This window comes from Gopherus flavomarginatus, chromosome 21, assembly GCF_025201925.1.
Source record: "Gopherus flavomarginatus isolate rGopFla2 chromosome 21, rGopFla2.mat.asm, whole genome shotgun sequence".
Taxonomy (NCBI): domain Eukaryota; kingdom Metazoa; phylum Chordata; order Testudines; family Testudinidae; genus Gopherus; species Gopherus flavomarginatus.
The window spans coordinates 4,084,557-4,109,129 of NC_066637.1; the positions used below are offsets into that span (position 1 = coordinate 4,084,557).

Genomic DNA, 24,573 nt, shown 5'->3' on the forward strand with positions numbered 1-24,573 from the left:
TTCATATTTTACCTCGCATTAAACACCAAGTGTGAAATCCTGGCTCCATTTAAGTCAATGGGAGTCTTGTCATTGATTTCAACAGAACCAAGATGTCACCCCAACCATTCCAGGGTTTTGCTGCTTGTGACATGAACGTCACAAGGGGCAGACCATTTCCAGACTCCGTTATGCATTCCCCACATGTCCCAGATACTCCACTCCACTGCCACTGCCCTACATGGTACTGGTTCATTTGCTGGAGATTCAGCGTTCCTAAGAGGTGTGGGTTTGGCTGCCCAGCTGAACCCTTCAGCTCGATGAAGGAGCTTTTGGAAAGCCCACTCATCCGCAGCTTCTTTTTCTTCCAGTCTGCTTGGAGGACACCTTTGGTCATGACTGCAGCCTGACATGTGATGATTGCAGAAATGGAGGAACATGCAATGAGGACCAGACTGGCTGTGACTGTCCGGAGGGCTGGAGTGGAGTCATATGCAATCAGAGTGAGTTAAGTTGGAGAACAGCAGGGGGAGAGGGGTAAGCAAAGGGCAGGGTGGTTGTATAGTTTTTGTGTTCCTTCCAAAGGCCAGTCAAAAAGAAGAGTGAGGTGAGCACAACTCCCCAGCTGGTCTAAACAGCGCTAACAACCCCAGCTTTTCTTTACCCACTGTCAGCATTTGCCATGTTTGTGTTGGCACAGCACGGTTGTAGTCACTAGACAAAATCCCTAATAAAGTTCTCTACCTCTCGTTACCATATAGATCCCAGAGGGTATCAATCTGTAGTTCAAACCTGCAAATGTATGTATTTGGTGTTGGAGCTGAGCTTAGCTCTCAGACTGTGCACATAAACCTATCGGCAGGGAATTAGACATATTACATTCTTTAAGACTAAGAAACTATTTAAGGCACTAATGGGAGTCGTCCTAATTCCTCCTTCCAACTGGACTTCTGGCTTCAGAGCTGTTGGCAGTTTAAATGAAGGAATATTTTCCCCTTGGGCCTCTTTCAGTTTAAACATTATTGGCATTTGATGCCCATTTCAGAGAAGGGACTGCTGTTAGCTGATATTTGCAATTTCAATTTGAATTTAAACCCCAAAATCTGGCTTGTCCAACCAGTACTTTCTGGCATCCTTATTTTTCTTTTTAAATATCTGGAACTGTATTTGCAATGAGTTGAAAGGGAAAGGATCACTTCCCTGCTTCCTGGCTGGGTTCATGCTGGTAAATATTAATAGAACTCCATGATCCTGAGGCAAATCTGTTTTTTAATTAAGTAATTTTAGGAAAAATTAACTGAGTATTTCAGAAGAGAGTACATACAAATGAATACATATATTGCCTAAAATGGTAATGACATTGACATCTGGATTTCAGGATTTATTTTCTAAAAAAGTATTTTGGCATGTACCTTTCAGCAAATAAATGAAAAGCTGAGAAAGTTTGTTTTCCAGGTGTTTTCCATAGTGTAGGGTGCAATGACAGATGAGGTTGTTGTAGGAAAGAGGAGAAGAAAACTTCAGAGGCTTGAATAAGTATCTAAACTGAACCATATCTCCGAATTCTGTTCAACTTTCTCTAAATTTCTATACTCTGAGTTTTTAGCTGTTGATGTTTTGGCTCATTCTTATTGCTACCATCACTAATGATGCATACAGAGCTATAGAAGGCAAGATCCCAATCCTGAAGAGTTTACAGTCTAATTCCGACAAATACAATACATAGGATAACAGGCCAAATGCAAGCAGGAAAAAAGAACATAATCTACATGGAGGCCTTAGTCAAAAGATTGAATATTAGCTGGCACCATAGACCAGAAGCACCAGTTGAGAGCACATCTTATCTGGTCATCCTCTGACTTTCCTATGGCCCTGCACCAGCACTGGGATGCATTGGAGTAGAGAGGTGCAGAACAGGCATGAGAATAGCCCCACTGCACTGTATTAGTTTCATACATCCCCATGTCCCTTTCTCAGCTTCACTGTCATCCGTTTGAATTACTGTGATGTCAGGACTTGTTTGTTGCAAGTCATGCAGGTAAAGGTCTCACTGAGTTTGCTGGAAACCCTTTGGGCTGAATGTCTAATCTTATTGTAATTAATCTGTCAGTCTAGGGCAGTGGTTCTCAAACTGTGGTCCATGGACCACCAGTGGTCTGCGAGCTCCATTTAGGTGGTCTGCGGATACTTCCCTCTAAGGTGCGTGCCTGGGCCGCCACACACCAGGGCCACCCACCTAATTAGTGGAGCCGAGCAGGCATGGTGCACTAATTAGGTGCCTGGACCCAGGAGAAGATGCACATGTAAGGTGAGGTGATGGCCTTGGGGGGAATAGGGGGTAGGCGGGAGGGAGTAGTGAGGTGAGAAGAGGGGGTGGGGGGAATTTGGGAGCTGCACAGCTGTGGTGGCCAGAGAAAGAGACAACTTTCCCCAGCTCCAGGGATGTGGCTGCCAGGGAGACCCCCCACTCCTTCCCAGTCCCAGCGACGGGTGAGAGAGGGCACATTCATTGCATTAGAAAGGTAAGACTACTGATATTCAAATATGAGTTGTGTGTTTTTATTTGTAGAACAAAAAATGTTTATTATTAAGGGGTTTTTTTTGATATAGCGCCTTTATCCAAATCTCTTTACAATAGTTAGCTAGTGGTACAAACAACATTTGGAAAAATCATTAAGTGGTCAGCTGAGACCCTCAGCAATTTTCAAGTGGTCCACAGGAAAAAAGAGTTTGAGAACCACTGATCTAGGGCAATAGAAATGAACAAATAGCTGTGACAGTAAAATCAGCTTTCTGACCTCTGTCTCTCTGTCCCCTCACAGCCTGTCCCGAAGGCACCTTTGGGAGGAACTGCAGCTTCACCTGCCACTGTAAGAATGGAGGCACGTGTGATCCAGTGACTGGGAAGTGCCGCTGCCCGCCTGGGGTCAGTGGAGAACTGTGTGAGGATGGTATGGTCAAGCTTCCCAATCTCCTGCTTCATGCAGTAATGAGACTTCCCTTTTTCGCTCCCCTTGGCCCAGTGACATGATGGTGGGGGAGGCCGCTTCTGTGCAGAAAGTCTTGTTTCATTCTAAGAAGTTAGACAGCAGGCTGATAGAAATGCTGGGCCACCCTGTGCTCCTCGGTCTGTAACTGAGGGCACAGTCTGGCCGCATTCCCTGTGCCACGCACATCATTGTGAGTAATATTCCATGCACAGATTAAGCAGAGTGGGAGCTGGGGTGGGGACAGCAGAAAGTGTCAGCACAAGACTGGGGACCGGGAACTTCCAAGCCTCAATCTCAGCTCTGACCCTGACTCTTTCAGTGACCTTATGCAAGTCATTTAACCTCTCCACCTCAGCTTCCCTGTTTGTAAAATGGGCACAGTGATACTCTGATTGCCCTCACCAGTGGGTTATGATGATTAGTTAGTGTTTATGAAGTATTGGAAAAGGGAAAGAATTATATCAGTACAACACATGTGGAGGAAGGACAGAGGGACATGTGCATAGGATAGGTGCAGTCTCTCTGCTATTCTGAGTCCTGAATTCTTGCACAAGGTGCTGGGGGTTGTACCTTCCCAATTGTCTTGCTCTCCTCTTTTTACTGTAGAATGTGTTTTAATGAAATTGGGGACAAAGCAAGAGGAAAACAATATTTCTTAACTAGTTACAAGCTCCATTCCCAGAGCTAACAGTGTAGTTCATATGCTATTTGAACTGATACCTTAGAGTGGAGAGTTTGCCCTAGTGATAAATGGAGATCATAGCCAGGTATGATGCCGGGTGTTCACAGTCCATTTGTGCTTCTGTTACAACTTAGAAGCACTTTACACGGGAAGTGCTCTATTGTTCAGTTTATATTCCTTAATCTGTTGCCTGACACCTGTATTTTAAGGGCACCTGGCATCTTTTAACCCTTTGCTTGGAACATCACTTTGTGTGAGACTCTGACACATCACTAGATTCCATCTCACTTGCTGGTTCACATAGTCTTGCATTTAAAAAGACCTTTTTTTTCTATCTGAAAAAGATAATTGAAGAATCCATTTGACATGAATCTGTGTTCTAGGTCATTCCCTAATTCCTGCACCAAGCTCCTGGCAGCCTGAGTTTAGCAGATCAGTAATGTCCTTCTTGAGACGCAGGGAGCAGTAATGGTCACTGACTCCTAGGCAGATGATTGTCTTGGGGAAAGTTCAGTGGTACCATGTCATAAGAAATAGAAGTGCTGTGGAAAGTTGTCACTGAAGTGGAAGTAGACACTGAAGATATTTGAGAATAGTCGCTTCCCATCTTCCTGCACAAAAGGGATCAGTTAAGCTAGTGTAGATATTGATTTACTTCTCACCCGAAGGGTTAAAATCATGGAGATACAATTTAAAAACATGAAATCAGGGAGTCAGTAAGAAATTCCATCAAAATGACTTCATGAAAGTGGTTACGAGCAGAGGGAATCCATTGCTGGAGAAGACAATTGAAGTAGAGTATATATGAGTTCAAGAGACACCCAGACTTTTTTTCCTTAGAAAGGAGGCAGTTGAGGGGTACAGTGAAAAAGCAGGAAGGTGAGGTTAAGATGAACAATAAAGAGCTGGTGAATTGGGCCAGATAGCCTTCCTTCTTCCTAAACTGTCTGATGTTGTTATCAGATGGGAGAAGGCTTGTGCAACCTGTACCTCTGCTGGTTGGCACGTTCTGCTGATGCACTGTATTTGGCACATGCTTCTAATATTAAATTCTTCAGCATTACAAAAAACCTGGCAACTGTTTTATTCCTTTAACGGTTCAAATATGATCGTAATTTTTCCCCGGGGGTGGCTTAGTGGTCTAAGTGTCAGAGCTGAAAAAGCGAGACTTCCTGGAACTGCATGTTTGGCTGCCAGCAAGATTGATTCAGCCATTCGTCCTTCCAATGTGGAAACAGTGGTGATGGGTGCCCTGGGGAGTATCTTGGATGCATAGAGGGAGGAAGTACCATGTGATTTGCTGGGTGAGGTCCTGTCTGATCTAGGAGGTCATCAGAAATAACAGGGCATTTGTTTCCCACTGGCCTTTGTTCCTAACCTGGTGCTTCCTATCTGGTGCCCTGGATGCGGCTGCATTTCAGAGCATCTGTGCATTTCTGGTTGCAGAGCACTTTGGGAGCCTTTGCAACCAGCTGTCAATGGTAATTTGGTGTTTTCTAGTTGTCTGTAGAGATCTGTCTGTAGTATGGGTTTATCATCATTCTGTAACACAGGATGTGTCACACTAGATCAGATCACTCTCCATCAAGTCCAGTATCCCGTCTGTGGTATTTGCTGATTCCTTGAGAGAGCGCCCCAACACTCCATAATGCACCTAACCTAATAAACAGCCCTGTACATGAGGTGAGAGATGCAAACCCTTTCTGATCCCCGCAGCCATTGCATAATGCCGAGAAGAATATGATTTGATATCTGACCTTGCAGGGAGGCAGACATTATTCTTGGTGACAAAATGATCCATTCCTTCTTTCACATCCAGGTGCCCTGTAGGACTGTGATAATTTCTTAGCATATACAGGCAGTGCTTTTGCAATGAGGTGTTTTTGCCAAGTTCTGTTGTAAGCCCCCACTGACTGAGGTGGCACTCCTGTGCTAGGTGTTCTTACCAGAGTACATTTTCCTCTTTCTAGGCTGCCCTAAAGGATTCTTTGGGAAACAATGCAGGAAGAAATGCAACTGTGCCAACAGAGGTCGGTGCCATCGAATTTACGGGGCCTGTTTGTGTGACCCTGGACTTTACGGACGATATTGCCATTTAGGTGAGTCTGGCCAGCCAGAAGGGTTGGCTGACTGCTGGTGTACCCCCTAGTGGCTGGGTGTGGCATAGGTAGCTTTCCTCTTCCAGTCCCACTGCCGATGGTCATGCTCTTTCTCATGACTTGGCCTTCCAGCCAGGTCACATTTTAGTCCCCACCCATTCCGTGTTCTTACCCCCTCTCTGGGTCCCATGGTCCTCATGTGCCTCTCTCAGGGCTTTCGGTTATCCTTATCCTCTTATCAGGGGCCTCATGCAGACTCCTTGCAGCTGCCTGCCTGGACTTCTTCCTCTCTCTTTTTCAGGCTATCTCCCCACCACCTCTCTAGCTTCACCTTTTCGCGGGGCTGGAACTAGCAGGGCTCTCCTCTGAATCCCTCAACAAAATCCCTAACTAAAAGTACAACAAACAAACCCAACTTCTGCCCTCCTCGGGCTTGACCTTTCATCCCTTTCTGTTCCTCAGTTGAGTGCCTCCTAGGGCTCTCTCCTCGGAAGTCCAGATCCTGCTCTTTTATCAGGGCTCACCGTTGCAGCTGGCTCCACCCCGATGGCTGCTCCTTGTCTCTCTTGGTATCCTACCAGACTTTGGTACTCCAGGGACAATGCCCCAGGCCAGCTATCCCCCTGGACCTCCTTCTTGACTCTGCCAGTCTCTCCACTCTCTACAGCCAACAACGGACTGAAACATTCTCTCCTTCTCTACCTGCAGCCCCCTTCTAATCTGGTCTTCCTTTCTTTATAGTCATGACCCAGCTAGACTTCATGTTCAGTTAGGCCTGGTTCCCACCCTTCAGGTGCAGCCAGGTGAGTTTGTTAGCCTCTCAGGCCCACATTAACCTTTTCAGAGCCCAGATGAACCCCTTCTAACACTGTTACATTACCACCAGACCAATCTTTCTAAGAGTTCCCTTTGGGCAGGGTCTTTGGAGGGTGATAACGATGCTATTGTTGTCCTCTGCCGTTTGGCTTCCCAAAGCACGTAATGATGCTTTCCCACCACATCTAGCCTGCCCGAAGTGGACCTATGGGCCCGGGTGCTCCGAGGAATGCCTGTGTGTGCCGCAGAATACCCAAGAGTGTGACAAGAAGGACGGCTCCTGCACATGCAAACCTGGTTATCATGGCAAAAGGTGTCAGACAAGTGAGTGGTTAGTTTTTCCCTAGACTTTCCTTCCACCCCCCCCCCCCGCTCATTAATTTTGTTGGGAAAACAAGAACCGCTAAGACTCTCCCCAAGGACAGCCTGTTAATTAGAACAGGAGCAAGCCCAATCTTCAACCTTGGTCAGCTAAGTTAGGGTGTCTAGTTCCTCACACGTTGGATGCCAGTGGAAACTCCCTGAACTTGTGTCTGCCATCCAGCTAGGTGAGATATGTTAGATCAGTGAGGGGTCTATTAAAGTTCACTGCAGATACCTCGAATCCCCGATACTCAGTTTGGGCTGCATGTTCTTCCTAGGTCTGTCTGCTAATGCTGAATGCTCTTTCTTTTCAATGACTGTCATTTACAGAGTGTGACGCTGGCTATTACGGTGGTGGCTGCAAGAACAAATGTAGTTGCCCCCTGGGAGTTTCCTGTGACCACATGAGCGGAGAGTGTCAGAAAGAGTGTCCCGAAGGTTACCATGGGGAGAACTGCGACCAAGGTAAAAACCGCATGTGGGACTGGGCTGCAGAAGGGCAAGTGTTGCGCTGGCACAGACTGTGCATGTACCATATTCCGCTTTTCAAAAGCTCACTGACCTTCACTGGCAGGTTCCTCTGATGGTGGCTGAACACCACCATTCAGCTTGTTAGAGTGTATCAAAGCCACAGGGGCTAAGGAGGAAATTTCCCAGGTACTGCAGCAACCAACCTGCTCTAAAAACAGAGAGAGAGAATAACTGGGCAGGTGGAGTCCAGATATTTTATGCTTTGCAAGGCTGATTCTTCTTGCTATAGCATGACTGCAGTGCTAGGGGTCAATATATGTACATCTCTAGTCTATTGTTCTAGAGGTTACTTGTCTCAAAGGTTATAGAGGTGTGAATGACACACGTAACAATTTCTAAGCACTCTGTAGATACAGGGTAGATTTTTTTGAACGTGCTTACGTGACCTGGAAGCCTGAGTCTCATTGGAAGTACAATATAACTGGCTTCCAAATAGTGCCAAATTATTTTAAACACCAGTTTTAATACATTGATACATTTACAGAGGCATTTACAGCGCTTCACATTGAGGGTGGCATATTCCATTGTAAAACGCTTATTAGACAAATAAAAGACACAGACTCCATACAAGGGTTGGTGTGAATGGTTTATTTCTAGGCAGGCTCTTCTTTGAAATGAAGCATTACTAAAGCCATTCATGCGTGGCTTCTGGCCTAAATTCTCAAAGCCACTACTGGTGTCTTTGGGTACCTCTGGGTTTGGATTCCCAATGTGGGACACTGATTTGGCTTCTTGCAGATATTTCAAATTAGGCATCTGCAATTGCTAGTCCCTTTGAAAATGTTGCCCTCTATATGGCTGTTCAGTGACTAGGCGTGGTACTGTGGCTACAGTTTGTCTGTTAGTTCTCCAAGGGTGAACCCTGATTTATCTTCTCTCAAGTTCACTGAAGGACTTGTGAATTTCAGAAATAAATTGGGACAAAATTCTTCTATGTCCCAACTTCCAGTGCATGCATGCCACCTTCTTGCACACTTGTCTTTGTTAGGCCAAATATCTTTCCAGGTGCCTGCAGTGCCCTGTGCCAGCTGCTGCCTATGCTGAGTCTGAACATCTGTAGTGGTCAGTTTAAGCTTCCTCTCCCTATAGTAGCGAAGCCAGAAGAAGGGACAGCAAGAACTACTTTTACAACCCTCCAGCCTTCCTGCCCCACTACAGCAGCTCAAATGAGCTGAAACTGAAATGACTTTAGATGATAAGAACAGCCAGGGGCTGTATCCAAGCACTGGAGCTTTTTAAAGTGTGGACGGAGACATTTTTTAATAATGATTCTTAATCAAAGCAGGAGGAAAAGGCCTCACTTTATCCTGCCGTTTGGGCGCTTCGGCTTTTGTAGATGAAGATGATATTTAGCAGTGTTTTCTTCTTATTCCTTTGACGTCTGTTCATTTTCAGGCATTCCATCCCTGGCAGAATGGAGTCAGTCTCCTTTCTGCGTTCTATTCCACATTAAAGCTTTTTTTTGATCTGCAAGAGGGAGAGAAAATCTTATATTTCTGTGGTCTTACAATTTAACCTGCTGTCCCCATATGATCCTGTTATCGGCTTTCTGCTCTTCAGAGAAGCGGGCCAGCCTGGCAACTGGGATGCATGGCTGAATCTCCCAGGTAACTGCAGTGCAGTGCTCAGGCTGTAAGAGTTCCCTGGCTTTGTTAGTTCATGGCAGATGTGCATGTTCAATTTTCTTGCAGTGAAACTTGCATAGGTTAAGTGAGAAGGCAGTAAAAGAACTGTTGGGCTGAGGTTTGAGGGGATGATTAACCAGGAAACATGACTGCAACAGAGCTTGGAAAATAGCACTTTGGTCCAGCCTCCAATTCGGCCTACGGATCAAAAAAGCGTCACCCCCTTTTGTGTGTCTGTTTTGTTCTGTGACACATTTAATTATCATTATTATTATTATTACATGTTTCTGTTGGTGCCTATGGGCCAGCCAAGGGAGGGGCCACAATTTGCTGTTCAAACCCAGAGTGGCTGACAGTCCCTGCCGTGAAGAGCTTCAGTCAGAGCAGACAAGACAGACACAGGGTGGGGGAAGGGCTGTAACACACCAACAGAGTGATCTGTGTGATAGCAGCATGTGACATGTTCATTCCTCAGTTCTTGGTCCATGGGGATGCTGAGGAGAGGAGTGACCCCATCTGGGCCTCATTTTGTCTCCTCTAACCTTAGTGCCAACTGCTTGAATCCGGTAGGAAATATCCAAGTGCTGTCGTCTTCAGATAGAGAAAGGAAAAAACCCATAAAAACACTGCTGCTCAGTGTCCAAATTCTGACTGTAACCGCCAATGGGTTTTAGGTTTGGCTTGGATCTCATCCCCAGGCACTTCATCCACACCCCATTCAGCAGATACAAGTGTTAGTGTACTTCAGTAGCATGTGCTTATGCTGAATAACAGCACAGAAAATGTAGCCCATTCATCTTATCAGTGAAGGCGAAAGCTATAGATTTTCACCAAAATATTCCAGTAGAGCAAGTCAAAGGGTTTGATTTTATATCTGTTCTACATCTCTGGGGCAAATGACAGCAAATAATTATCTTGATCAGCTTTGGCCCTGTGCCTGCAACCCATGCGTTCTGCTGACATGAAAACGCTCTTAGCAATAAGATCTGTGGCTTAATTTTGTGTTTGAATAATACAGTGCTGCAAAAAAAGAGACAGGGGAAATAGGAAATACCCCGAAACCACACACTGTTTTGCATGATTTTTTTTTAGGTTTTTTTGAGATTCCTAAGAGTTCTTTCCTTTTTTTCCTCCAAATTTTTTTTCACTGTCATGTGCTTCCTGGTACTATCCAGGTGTATAATTGGCTGTGCCAAAATACAGTGAGGAAAGTTGTTCGTGTGGGGTTAATTTAGCTCTGACTGTAGGCAGGAGGTGTTTGAAATCTTAAGCCCATTCTTGCCAGATTTCTGGACCAGAAACTTGGGATAAACCCTGAAAATGAGCACACCTCAAAGCTTTGGGAAGGTTGCATCCAAACTTTGCAGCTAGCATCCTTTTGTGGTAAAAGTCTGATCTTTGGGTTTCAATCTGTGCTGAACTGCTGAGCCCTGTGAGGATTGTCCGCTTATGTCTCCCATTGTGGCCAATCTTATGCCCCTGGGACTGACCAAATGGCAATGCAACTGATTTTTCTTAGTGATTCTTCCCATGCCAACCAGGCATTATTCTCCTGCAGTTCTTTCTCTCTTTCTCCGATATGCTGCCCTCCTTGCCAAATCTACAAGAGTTTCAGGAATCTGCCAGAGGAAATGCAGGACAAAAGTTTTTTTTCTCCTGCTGATGATAGCTCATCTCAATTGATTAGACTCTTCCTGTTGGTATGCATTCTTCCACCTTTTCATGTTCTCTGTATGTATAAATATCTCCTGTCTGTGTGTTCCATTCTATGCATCCGAAGAAGTGAGCTGTAGCTCACGAAAGTTCATGCTGAAATAAATTTGTTAGTCTCTAAGGTGCCACAAGTACTTCTGTTCTTTTTGCAGATACAGACTAACATGGCTGCTACTCTGAAACTTTGCAAAATTTGTGCTTCACTACAGAGTTCCTAGCTTCCAGTCACCTGGGAAGCAGGGGTCCTTCCTAAGGTCACTGGTAGTCTCAGATCTTCCATATGGCAGAGAACTGTGCTGCCTCTGGAGCCACTGAGCTAATTCAGAGGTTGGAAATTTCAATCAAGAGATGCTTTTTTAAAGAATAAGAATGGAGCTAAGGTCCTCAGGGAAGAGTCACAGGAAATAACACAAATATTTTTGTAGAAATAATAGGCTCTTGACTCTTGTCTGGATCTGGAAACTATTAAAGTGCGAAGACAAGCATCTGCCATCAATTAGCAAAGAAGAGAAACATCAGAAAACTCTGTAGTGTTGCTTTAAATCTCTGAACTAGTGTGGGGTTGTTTCCCCCTCCATCTTTTGCGAATGTCTGTGTGTTTCACTGCCTGAATCTTATGAAACGCTGGGGCATATGAACCAAAACATTCCAAGCATGGAGCTCTCCTCAGAGATTGAAATAGGATTTAAGGATCTTTAACTTTGAGGCACTCAGTCTATGTGGGACTTAATTACTAAACCAGATCGTTCTGCAAAAAAACAAAATCTGGCTTTTACAAGTCATCCTTATGCAGTGAGCAAAGGAAATGAAAATGTGCATTCTTCTTGTGCATGATAATACTCTCCCTCTCGCTTTGCATTAAATTATCCATTGTTGACAGTGCTGATTCATAAAAATTGGACTCCGTAATGTCTGAGAACTTTGGTCTCAGCCTTTGATGTGTTTTTTTGGACGTCAGGTTATGCAATGTTTTGGGAGAACAGAGGTTTGACTCATTTGAAAATAGTGTTCTGGGGTGTGTGTGTGTGTGTGTGTGTGTGTGTGTGTGTGTGTGTGTGTGTGTGTGTGTGTGTGTGTGTGTGTGTGTGTGTGTGTGTGTGTGTGTGTGTGTGTGTGTGTGTGTGTGTGTGTGTGTGCGCGCACATCTGCCCTCTAGTGGGTGGGAGGTCAGATGTGCTGAGGTGTTGAAAGCCACTCCTGTAACTCAAGTGGGCCAGGCATGAAGGTTCTTAGGGCTATTCCTCATGGCACTTGCATGGGGTTAACTGATGTCAGTGGTGTCTGTGTGCCAATATGTGTCCATTTTATGTGTGACTCAGTATAAGCATGGGGGCTTCTGCATGACATTTGCCCTCCTATTGTATCCTCAATTCAACATTATGCTGCTGCAGGCCGTCACAATCATTTTGATGGCAAGAGACTGACATGACAAATGAATAGTTGTGACTTCTCCACACATTGTACAGTTGAGGCATGAAATCCCTGACCCAAACAAAAATCTCCTCCTTAATTGTTAAGGGAACACAGGAAAAATTAGCCATGTGAACATCCTTCCCACCTTCCCTTAGTTTACGGTGTTTTTTTGGTTTTGTTTTTTGAGGGGAACTCTCTTTTAGCTTCACTGAACATTAAGATTTAGCCATAGATAAATTTGACAGACATTTGATTGGTCAGATTACAGAAACAAGATCCCAGAAAACGGGTCACTTGCGTTTCAGTACAAGGGAACCACTGACACGAGGTCCTTAGTTGTTCCATGCTAGGAAGGAATGGGGGCTGGTTTACAGACAATGCCCAATCTTGGTGGAAATATACTCAAAAAGGTGCTAAAATCTGGCAGCTCCTGCCTGTAGATGAATTCAGTTTCACAATGGAGCATATTCGTGCTCTGGGTGTGCCTATGATAAGGACACTTTGCAGGCAACAAACCATAGGCAGCAGGGGAGGGTGATTTGGCCTCAAATGCTAGTTACTGAACATGTGAGCTATACAGTGAAAGGGCAGAATAGAATTTCAAATAGAAACAGTGTGGTGCTGTGAAATTTCTGAGCTGCCTCGTTGTCAGGGACCTCTCCCTAGGGACATGGTGGGTAGGGTGAGGTCTGGAGTGGGAAGGAGGGCATGATGGCTAGGGTCAATAGCAGCCACAGGCACACCTCACTAAGCCATACTCCCTCTGCAGCATGGTCCTGTGTTCACGCCACCCTCCCCAGCTCCTCAGCAATATACAGTGTGGTTATGTTCCTTTCCGCTGGAGAGGGCCATTTTCCCTCTCCCCTTTTGACACATGCACCGGGAAGCAGCCATAATGTGACCCACAGAGTCAGGGAAGAGGTATCTCCTTGGTGGTGACGGGAGGGATCTGAGCTGTGATTGGCTGAAAGTCTTTTGGAAAACGTGTCATAGTGAAGTGTGATTTGTCCTCCATTGTTTTAACCGTAGAGTGCCCAGAAGGGACATTTGGAGTTAACTGTTTACAATCCTGTTCCTGTGGCAGCTCCCCCTGCGACCAGCTCACTGGGAGGTGCATCTGTTTGCCGGGTAGAACAGGACTTGACTGTGGCAGAGGTGAGAAGGCAAGAGATGTGGCTGGGGGGCGGGGTGGTAGGACTTACACTGACTCTTTTTTTTTCTTTTGCTAAATTAAAGAGGTTTTACAAACCTCCTGCAAATAGATCATGTGGAAGTAAAATATATATATATATATATATATATATATATATATATATATATATATATATATATGTATATATATATGGCAGCATTATTTTTGTGTATACAAGACTGACAATAAAATCAGCTAGTCGGGGTCCATTGTCCAAGCTGAATAAAGTGTAAGCAAGTGATAAATGGAATGAGGAATGAAAAGTGAATTGGAATTTCCAGTTGTTGTGGTCTAAGGAATTTTTCTTTACAGATGTGTATATATATATATATATATATATATATATATATATATTTATAATCCTCACCATGTCCGTTTAATGACTGGAAGACCACAGATCCCTAAATAAAAAAGCTAGCTACAACAGCTGGAAGATATTAGTCATATTGAAATGTCTTCGTTCTAATAGCTTGACTGAGCAATAAAAGACACACATGTACGGCACTTAATAGTTTCCCCCAGCCATTGGAGGGGCTTGGTATCACTTTAACAAGGAGACTTGACAGCTTCAGCACTTCTCAGCTTCCTGGCTCCTTTTTGGAACTAAATGCAAATCTTAGGAATGCTACGCAAGATCTCTGTCTAGCAATGTGAAACCATCTTGCCTGAATGCAGACCACCTGCTTGAGCAGGTCAGAACTCACTAATTATAAGATCAAGCAGCAAGAAACACACTGGAAAGTGATTGGGCTAGCACAGGTTGAAGAATTATGTGCTTGCATAAAGCAGGCAAGAAAGCAAACCTGACTCAAGGCACAGCAAAAGCAAGTGGTTCGCTCTTACAATTTTAGGATGCCATTGTGGGGAGCGCTGAGCACCATCTGTTCCCATTGAACCCTGTGAGAATGGATGGAAAGCAGCGTCATGCAGAAGGCATGCAGGATCAGGCCCTTTTTCAGTGTCTGTAAGCGTCTGGCCTGCTTTGCTGTATGTCCATCACATATTTGATGCTGGGCTTCAGCTGCACCAGCTGCCTGCATGCACAGTCAGTGCATTGTGAATGTTCAGCTCCTTACTCAGCAGATGCTCTGGGATACCTCGAGACTCCAAGGTGCTAGAGAAAACAGTTCAGCCTATTCAACCTTAGTAACTCTGGCTGGAATTTAGAGTCACTATAAATCCCCTGGCACTGGATGAATTGTTCTTTCTGAAGCAGCCCTCTAGACTCCAAGCAATGTGGCTTTGGTGAAGAGCTGGTGGGTTAGGGCTTGTGCACATAAAATGTCATTCTTCATCTAGAATATCAGAAGAAAAACAAGCAAAACAGGTAAAGAAAACAAACCGAACCTGCTAATGCATGTAAAAAGCAAAGTGGATTCAGAAAACCAGCTCAGAAATTAATAGCATTTTCTGTGGAGAAGGCAGCATTGCTGAGTTTGTAGAGACAACGGTACCTCATTTCACTCCTGGTATGAAACAGTGCGACAGAGAAAACTTTCTGGCTGGTAAGGGAACAGCATTCCAGACAGACAGGAGTGGTGCAGAATAATGGCATTCATAGAGACTCTGTCGTTGTCATAAAGGTAACTGGCTCCAGCAGCTGGGATGTGTGTAGTCTATCCCCCAGCTCCACACCCTGAAAGAGAGGAAATTCAGATCACGAGAGCACAAGCCTCACTTAAGTCATAAAGAAACGATAAAATAAACCTGTCTCTTTAGTTCCTTTTAAATGACTTTGTGGCGAGGTGCCCAGGGCTTGCAGGTACCTCAGGGCTGTAATATTTGAAAGAATTCTCTTGAATTGAAGAAACAGATTTCCCAGCCTGTTCAGCGTTACATTCACATTGTTCAAACTCCTCGAAAGATTGCCTGGTGGGGGAAGAAAAGGCTTGTTAAGTTTAACTATGTGACTTCAGTGCTGCCTTTCTACTGTCATTAGCTTCCCTCTCTTCCCTGGAGTAGGGCTCGGGGACCCAGAAAGTAAGGAAAAAAGCTTAATTCAAAGTAAATAACAGTAAAACTCTCTGGAGAATGTAAACAGGGTGAAGACTCTCTGAAAATATTTGCATGAGGGTGGGGTTCTGTTCGGGACTGTGGGCTGGTGGGAGGGGGAGGTGGGGGAGGGAACGGATTTGAAACATCATTAGTGCTTTTTGCGGCATCTTTTGTTCGAAGAAGCATTTGCTTTTCCTGTCCCCAGGCCCTGGTGTGGGAGCAGCAGTAACACAAAGGGGAGGAAGGTGTAGAGTGAGCAGCATGGTGGTCTTCAGACCTGTGTCTGCATTTCCATTGGTACTAATTGCCCCCTTAATAGTATTCTCAGCAGAATGGGGCCCACCGAGGGGTGGCCTCTCCAAGGCGGGGTCGTGTCCACTGGCTGCACAGAAGTTTGCTCTTTCTCTGCCCTTACCACACCGGCTCTGTGGATGAAGGGAGCATGTCATCCTCCATGGCTGTGGAGCTGGCACCTTTCCCCAGCACTAACTGTCCTTTGGAATAATGAGTGGAAATTCCTCTGGCATTTGTCTCTGTCTGTGCTTCAGCTTGCCCCGCTGGCCGCTGGGGAGTGGGTTGCCAGGAGATCTGCCTGGAGTGTGAGAACGACGCCAGCTGTGACCCTGCCACGGGTGCCTGCCTGTGTCCACCTGGATATGTTGGCAGTCGCTGCCAGGATGGTAAGTGGGGCTATTTAAGGCTGGATTCGTTCTGTCTTGGTGAATGCACATGGGTGTTGATAACTAGGATTCCTGCCGGGATTATCCTACTTAGTGATCTGAGCCTGTGGTTATCTGTCACCGCTGGGCTAATCAAGAAACGATGCTTAGCATTGTACATCCTGGAGTGCCGTGCATTAGCTGGTATCCTCACAACTCCTATGAGCTACCATGGGTCCCTTTTATAGGGAATATGTCTACGCTAGCGTTGCTGTGGTGCCGTAACCCCACAGTGGAGGAGCAGCCTGCAGTGCCAGATGGGGTTTTTCTGTTGGTGTAGGAACACCGCCTCCCCAGTTGATGGTAGCTTCCATCAACAGCTGTGGGTGAGGTCGGCATAGCTACGTGGGCCAGGGCTGTGCATTTCTCACACCCCTAACTGCAGGGGCGCTGGGACCATTTTTACAGGAGGGTGCTGAGAGCCATTGAATCAAAGTGCAAACCCCATATATGATGCAAACCATTTCAAGCCAAGGGGTGCAGCAGTGCCTGCCCCAACCGCACCCTTATTTCCAGCACCTGTGCCTAACGGATGTCACTATGTTGACCTAAATTTTAAACGTAGCCTAGACCTGGGAAACCAAGGGACCAAGAAATGGTGCAGCTGGCCCAGAGTCACACAGCAAGTCAGTTCCTGGGTCCCAGTGCTCTGCTCAGACAATCCCTCTGTGATCCGGCAGTGGTATAGAGCTAAAGTCTAGCTGCTCGCAGGTGAGTGGCTTAATCCTCCTCCTTGCTCGACATACAGAAGGAAGCAGTAATCCCAGAAGAAATGCAGCCCCTCAGTGCAGGTTCCTGGAGCTGGCCAGCCCAGCCGGGAGCATCTGAGCTCAGGGAAGCAGAGTTTTTAAAGCATGTGGCCAGGGCCAGTGTTGATGGCTCTGCTCTAGAGCCACGCTGGAAATCAGGGTGTGTAACACCACACGCTGCCTATCAAAAATGGAACTACTGCACCTTTGCTATAGCAGCAGTTTGCTCTTAATCTCTCTCTTCCGTTGCAGTGTGTCCAGCTGGCTGGTTTGGGCCGGGCTGCCAGATGAGATGTAGCTGTGGGAATGACGGGCACTGTCACCCGGTGACAGGGAAATGTAGCTGTGCTCCTGGCTGGACTGGGGATAACTGCAGGAGAGGTATGGTACCCTTTGTGTGTCGTGGACGTGGTGTAGAGGGCACCTTTCCTCGGTGGATGTTCACTTTCATCTGTCTCCCCGTTCTGTCTGTGCAACTGTCTCTCACAGCCTCTGCCTACCTGCCTTCCCCCACCCCTTCCGTGTTCTTTGTGGAGATTCTGTCTGCACGAAGGACCCTGTACAAAATGCAGTGGTACCCTGTGTTACCTTATCACCTAGTATCAGAGGGGTAGCCGTGTTAGTCTGTATCCGCAAAAACGAGGAGTTGCTTCTGAAGAAGTCGGATTTTTACCCACGAAAGCTGATGGCCAAATAAACCTGTTAGTCTTTAAGGTGCCACCGGACTCCTCGTAGTTCTTATCACCTAGTTTCTTTCCATTGACCCGGCCTGAGGAGTGCTGGCAGCGTTCCTCTTTCTCTCTGTCTACATGAGCTGTGCCCATTGATGGAAGCCACGCACGTGCAGTGGAGAGAAGAAAAGCCCCCTTTCCCCTGTGTCTTTGCCCAGCTGCGCAATGGGCACTGCCATTCAGGGCGTGGTCTCTCCTCTGTTTCAGCCTGTGACACTGGCCACTGGGGCCCAGATTGTGCTAACACTTGCAACTGCAGCAACAGTGACGGAAGCTGCAATATGAGGACAGGACAGTGCATTTGTGAAGCTGGCTCCACAGGACTCCATTGTGATCAGAGTGAGTGTTGTCAGCAGGCTGGTCTCGCCTTTGAACTAACCAAGCTGAACTCTGTTAGCTTTTGGTAGGAAAAGGTGCTGGCCTGGCAGCCCTGCTGAGTGAAGACCTCTGCTTACCCACAATGGTTAAAGTGCAGGTAGCAGCAGGGTCAGCTTCCCCCATAATGGCACGTCTGTTGGGGGTGGAGCTGGTTCTTCTCCCAGGCCCGGTCTCTTTGCTGATACAGTAGAACACCAGAGCTACGAACTGACCGGTTAACCACGTCCCTCATTTGGAACCAGAAGTACGTGACCAGGCAGCAGAGACAAAAAGAAAAAAGCTAGTACTGTACAGTCCTCTGTTAAATGTAAACTGCTAAAAAAAAAAAAAAAAAAAAAGGGGCGAGGGGCGGGCGGGGAGAAAGTTTAAAAAAAAAAGATTTGACAAGGTAAGGAAACTGCTTCTGTGCTTGTTTCATTTAAATTAAGATGGATAAAAGCAGCATTTTTCTTCTGCATAGTAAAGTTTCAAAGCTATAGTAAGTCAGTATTCAGTTGTGAACTTTTGCAAGAACCACCATAACGTTTTGTTCAGAGCTATGAACAGCCTCTGTTCCTGAGGTGTTTGTAACACTGAGGTTCTACTGTATTACCAATGAGTGCCAGTTGTGATTGGTATTTTGGTGACATGGATCTGTTCCCTAAGTCCTGGAGCAGAGACCACCAGTCCACTCCAAACAACCAGCCATGAGATAGTGGTACTTTCATTCACTGCTGCCCTCACTCAGCAGGGTGTGAACCAGCGGCCTCATGTAGACTCTTAAAGTGACCCTGATTGGAAGGACACTCTGGTCAACGTTGGTTGCCTTGTATTTGCTAGAGTGTCCAGAAGGATGGTTTGGGCTAAGCTGCCGACACCGGTGTCAGTGTGACAATGGAGCCATCTGTGACCATGTCAGTGGGGCGTGTACTTGCAGCCCTGGCTGGAGTGGGACATTCTGTGAGCGTGGTGAGTACCTGGTTTTGCTCCTTTAGGAGAGCTAAGGAACCTGTCATGTCTAATGGAGTCTCCATGTCACTGGGAATTATCCAGGACCTCCTACTGGCAAGAAGCACCCAGCAGAGCTGTGGGGAATATTGCACTGTCCCAAGCTGGCCCCAAAGTTTAATTCTGGAGATAGCAGGTTCATACAAACTAGTGAATGACAGTGCACGTAAACAAGGAGCCTCCCTGTTTGCACATGCATGTGGGTATGTTCTGGCAGCAGGAAGGCTATCTGAGTTTGCATGGTGCGTGCATGCATTTGAAAAGGGTAGTTCTGCATTTCCTGGTTCCCACTGAGATTGAAAGAGCCAACAAAAAGCTGCTCTCATCTTATCTTCAGCCTGGTCAGATGCAAGAAACACCAGCAATTTCACAGCAACTCCACGCGGGCTGAGTCCACAGCAGGCAAGTGCGTGCTAGATTCACATCCCTGCTTGTTGTGGACTAAGTGTTTGCGTAGACAAGCCCACGGTATTCGTGGTATGTCAATAGGGAAATGGCGGCACAGAGAGGATAAATGCCTTCTCCAAGATCTGAGGGTGAAATTCACCCCTGCTCAAAGAGCTAGCACACGATCCTCGCAACAAGACAACTGGTGAATTATCTTTGCATGGCTCACCCGCAGTTAGTCCTCTGCTTTAACCAGTGAACACCGCTTAATTCTCAGGTACTGTATTGGTTAGTATAGTTACATTACTATAGAAAAATAAACTTGTTTGATAGGAGAATCTGGGGCATTAACACAGGTGTGTCAAGTAACCAGCCCTTGCCTTCTATGGGACGTGGCTCTCCTATTGCACTACCCTGCAGTTCCAAGTTTGAATCCTGTCATGGTGCAAGGCTGTAATGATTTTTTTTGCGAAGTTCCTACAAATCCATTAGCAAAGTACTTTATTAGCAGAATGAGCTATTGTGTAGTGTCCCTCTCTCCTTGGGAGATTTCCAGCCCTCTGCACACACTGACGTGTATACAAACATTTCTGGGCTTTTTCTGTTTTCCCAGCCTGTCCCGATGGATTTTATGGCCTGGAGTGTCAGAAAACCTGCACATGTCTGAACGGAGCCCGCTGTGATCACGTGACAGGGCGCTGCATTTGTCCCGCCGGCTGGATTGGCCTTAAGTGTAACCAGAGTAGGTTCGGAGGTTATACCATTAAATATTTCCCAACAGAGGATTCCCATTTGCAGGCTACTCGTGCCCTGGAAGGTGATTTTGGTCAGAGACGGCTTGCAGTCGATCAGACAGTATCCTTGTTTCTCTGTCTTGGCACGTGATCCAAAGAGATTGGTGTTTGCTTCTCTTTACTGCTTATTCCCACCTCTGTTGCTTTCATGACACAGAAGGGAGTGTGACGTCAGGTAGGGAGTGAGCAGCAGGAGTTGATGGATGCTGATTGAGGAGTTAAACCCTGGGTGGCACTCCTGTCGGATGATACTACATGAGAACAGGAGCCCTTGAAAAGGGATAGATGGATCAGCTGTAAAGGTGGGTTTTGCCCTTCCATCCAGAAGAACAGCGAGTAATTTACAGACCTCAAGTGGTGGCCAGATCTCAGATGGTGTAAATCAGCACAGCTTCACTGATGTCAGTGAACCTGCTGTCATTTGCACCAGCTGAGGATCTGGCTCTGCATATAGGAATCCCATATCCTGTTGAAACTGTGTGGAAGCTGAGATTGGCTGAAGGTAATTACTCCACCTGGATTTTGTCCAGGATGAAATTGTCCCTCTAGTGAATATTTTTCAAAGCTTTTCATGAGGTGCCAGCAGCTCTTTAGGAGCTTGTGCTAGTGAAACAAACATTAGGGAGGGGGGGAAAAGGCTTCTTTCCTCTGTGACACACAAAGCTTTGCTGTTGCCTTCACATTGGTCTGAAGAGTCAATGTAACTGCTTGTGCCAAAATAATCAAAGATCCTGCTAAAGTCTTGCAATAATGAAATCCTTCGTTCTCAGAGCACTGCTGCCTCTGTAGTAGTAGTAATAGGAAGGTGGGGTTTTCAGACACCAATGTCTCCTGATGCGTGCTGTTTCCACAGGTCTTTTCCACTTTTGATCTCCTCTCTCCATTTCAGTTGTGCTCTTTATTTGATGCTGAGAACAGCTGTGCCAGCCAGGGAGGGTGAATTGACTCCGGAAAAATAAGCCCTCATCTCTCTGGCCCCCAGGATCTTAACCCTTCTCTATAACCCATGCCCATGGGAAGGTTCAGAAATGCTGAGTTAGCTTTTCTTAATTTTACATCTGCCTATTCCTGCCAGATTTCAGCCTTGGCCAGATGTGGGCAGTTCTTGTGCTGCATCTAGCAGGACTATAATCAGGAAATCCCAAAAGTCTCAGAGAAAGCCTGTTCTTGCAAAATTTCTAGCCCTGCTTTATAGACTGAAGAAGTTCAGAGACATTTTTGACCTGGATCTGAATTGTGCAGCATTTATCGGAAACAGACTCCCAATCTCAGGGAAATTTGAGGGGCAATTTTTTTCTATTTTGCAGTTTACCTCTGTGACGAACTAGGAACGTTCTTAATGTTTGCTCTGAATACTGTGTTGGTGCCTCAGTGTCCCCATGGCAGTTCTTAAGTATCTGGCAGAGCAAAGGGCCAGTGCACCTAAATGCCTGACCCTCTGTCTCCTAGCAACTGATGGCCTGGGCCCCTCCTCTGCAAAGGTGCCAGCTGAAGGTGTTGGAGACAAAGGGATCAGGTGACCTCCTGGCCCGGGAAAGGAGCTGAGCAGAAAGGAGGGGCTGGAAGGGGTGGTTAGTCTGGAGCTGGCTGAGGGCAGACGTGGGGGTCTGGCTCACTGACCCCCAGAATGGACCCGGCTGAGGGGTCCGCTTCGCTGTATCTACAAGCTCTGTTTTAGACCCTGTTCCTGTCATCGAATAAACCTCTGTTTTACTGGCTGGCTAAGAGTCATGTCTGACTGCGAAGTGGGGGTGCAGGACCCTGTGGCTTCCCCAGGACCCCGCTGGGGCAGGCTCGCTGTGGGAAGCGCACGGAGGGGCAGAGGATGCTGAATGCTCCAAGGAGAGACCCAGGAGGTGAAGCCGTGTGAGCTTCTTGCCCTGAACAAGTCTGCTCCAAGGGAGAGGAGGCTCCCCAAAGTCCTGACTTGCTTGGTGGAGAGCAGTTCCAGAGCATCACCCGGTGACTCCGTGACAACCTCCAAAAGTTTTGAATGGCTCAGCCTCTTTGCCCATAATTGCAGATAGTAGTGAGGATTGGGGCATCTGTGAGAACAGCTTCCTAATAGATTACTTTCAAAATATCATTGAAAACTAACATCCATATTTGTGAACTGCAGCCATATATACAATCTGACTGTTATTTTCTCATGATAGTGTAAACATATTTTTTCTCTCTCTCTCTGTCTCTGTCTCTGTCTCTCTCTCTCTCTCTCTGTCTCTGTCTCTGTCTCTGTCTCTCTCTCCAGCAGGCATAGCTGGCAATTAACCTGACCTCCTTGTAACATTTTCGTTGGTGAGGTCGCTGGTTCGTCCTCTTTGTCTTCTCCCAAACAGCTGCATTTCTGAATCAGCAATACAAGTCTATGTAACTAATACCTGTTACTTAGTTGTTGTGCCTACTTGTGTTTCCCTGCAGCTTGTGAGGATGACTGGTATGGAGAGAATTGCAGTCAGGCATGCAGCTGCTTTAATGATGCCACCTGTGACCATGTTAGTGGACAGTGTCTCTGTGCGGCTGGATGGACAGGAGCCACTTGTCAGCAAGGTAATACAACGTGTGGTCATATCCTATTCCAAACTGTCTTCTTCCTTGTCCTGCAGAGAAAATCAGCCATTGGAAAAAAAAAAAATTCCAAGTCTCTGTGTGAGTTGTAGTTTGAATTGGCCTAGCAGCTGTGCTCTGGCGTGGTGCTGAGCTTGGATCATGGTTCATATCATCTCCACTTGTGCTGCACATGCTAACTCTCAGTAAAGCACTGAGCATTCTGGCCCTGATCCAGCAAAGCACTTAGTCCCAAGTCAATGGGACCAGACGTGTGCTTACAGTTAAGCATGTGATTACATGCTTTTTCTGGGGTCCTACAGCAGCTTAATATAATATAAGAACATAAGTACAGCCATACGGGGTCAGCCCAATGGTCCATCTAGCCCAGTATCCTGTCTTCCGGCAGTGGCCAGTGCCAGACTCTTCAGAGGAAATGAACCGAACAGGCAATTTTGAGTAATCCATCCTCTGTCATTCAGTCCCAGCTCCTGGCAGCTGAAGGTTTAGCAAGCAGAATCAAGCACTAAAGGAACTTTAGAAAATGCCGATATAACCTGTTTTACTTGACTGTTATGGTAAACGACAGAGAAGTTGTTTTTCCATCAAGGTGACTGTGTCCGTCCTGTCGTTCTTTGATAGTGAAGTTTGGTAGCATTGTCCAGACGTGGAAGAGCAGGATGTTCTGCAAGTCAAGACTGAAGTCACTGGCTGCCAACCTGTGGCACTAAATTCATACAACTCCCTTTAAAAATAATTCAGAGTATTCCGGACTAAACACTCTCCAAAGGCATCTGGTGGACCATTGAGTTACTTAAATTTCATGTCATCAAGTTACTGATCCCACCAGCCTCTTTATGCCAGGCACAGACATCCCAGGAAACAGGAACACCTTCCACTGGATCCTGCAGCGATGTTGTGAGGCTCTATTTGTGACACCCCAGCTCATTTCTATGGTAGCAACGTGTGAAGTGGCAATCCCGGGGTTATGGACCTCACAGCAAGGGCAAGAAGGAGAAGAGAAATATCTTCACTAGCAACAAAGCTTTTGCAGGAAAACACAGGCCAAGCATAGTTCAGCATCCGGGCTCTTTTCTTCCAAGTTTACTGTGTTATGCAAGGCACTCCCCACCCCCCATCTGGCCTTTGGAAAAGCCAAGTTTATAGCAGTCATGTGCCAAGCTGTGTTTAGCTGGTGATCCAAAACCACCTTCCTTGTTCCAATGGGCTAAAAACCTCCAGTCTTCCAACACACTTGCAGTGCCACGTTTTGCTGAGACCTTGTCCAGTGGGACCCAGGATTCTCATACGTTCCCCCAGACTCACCATTCTGGGATCCATGGGTCATTCCCAGAGGAGGGACCAGTAACTAGAGCTGAGGTTCCCAAACCTTGTTTGGCTGCCCGCCCCCCAAAGGAATAAAATGACAGGGCCCCACCCTTCCAGGGCAGAAAGTGACTCACCCAGGGGAGTGTGCAGCTCACACCTGGGTTGGCAGCAGGATCCGGTTGGCTCCATCCATGGAGGCATCCATGGCAGCGCGGCACAGAGTGGACCAGTGCTCCTTGCCCTGCCTCCCCCCTGTCTGGAGTCTCTCGCTCCTGCAGGCTCTGGTGGGTTTAAAATACACAGGGTTGCAGCCAGCCAGGTGTCCAGGGCAGCAGGGGAGAGCAGCAGGCTGCTGCTGGGGCAGAGTGGGGCTGGGCTGAGTGATCTGCAGCCCCCCACCACCTCACACCCTCTGGCAGACCTCATCCCACAACCACCTCACCAGCCCACAGGTCCTGCCGGGCCTGTAGGCAGGTTCCCACCTGCCTGGTGAGCTTCGGAGGGGTCACTTGGTGTCATTGGAACCACTGCACTGGGACAGAGAGAGAGTAGCCAGG

At 46.7% G+C, this 24,573-nt stretch overlaps 1 protein-coding gene across 6 annotated transcripts in view; it reads left to right on the forward strand.

Moving 5' to 3' along the window:
- Positions 1–24,573, forward strand: part of MEGF6 (multiple EGF like domains 6) — a 226,540-nt gene that overhangs the window by 186,211 nt on the left and 15,756 nt on the right. For all 6 annotated transcript variants that reach the window (XM_050931678.1, XM_050931674.1, XM_050931677.1 and 3 more), the window contains 12 exons: positions 351–482; positions 2,802–2,930; positions 5,622–5,750; positions 6,756–6,890; positions 7,260–7,394; positions 13,241–13,366; positions 15,947–16,078; positions 17,119–17,247; positions 17,805–17,936; positions 18,795–18,923; positions 19,963–20,091; positions 22,562–22,690. In XM_050931678.1, coding sequence (XP_050787635.1) covers positions 351–482; positions 2,802–2,930; positions 5,622–5,750; positions 6,756–6,890; positions 7,260–7,394; positions 13,241–13,366; positions 15,947–16,078; positions 17,119–17,247; positions 17,805–17,936; positions 18,795–18,923; positions 19,963–20,091; positions 22,562–22,690 — 1,566 coding nt within the window. The remainder of the gene's footprint in view (positions 1–350; positions 483–2,801; positions 2,931–5,621; positions 5,751–6,755; positions 6,891–7,259; positions 7,395–13,240; positions 13,367–15,946; positions 16,079–17,118; positions 17,248–17,804; positions 17,937–18,794; positions 18,924–19,962; positions 20,092–22,561; positions 22,691–24,573) is intronic.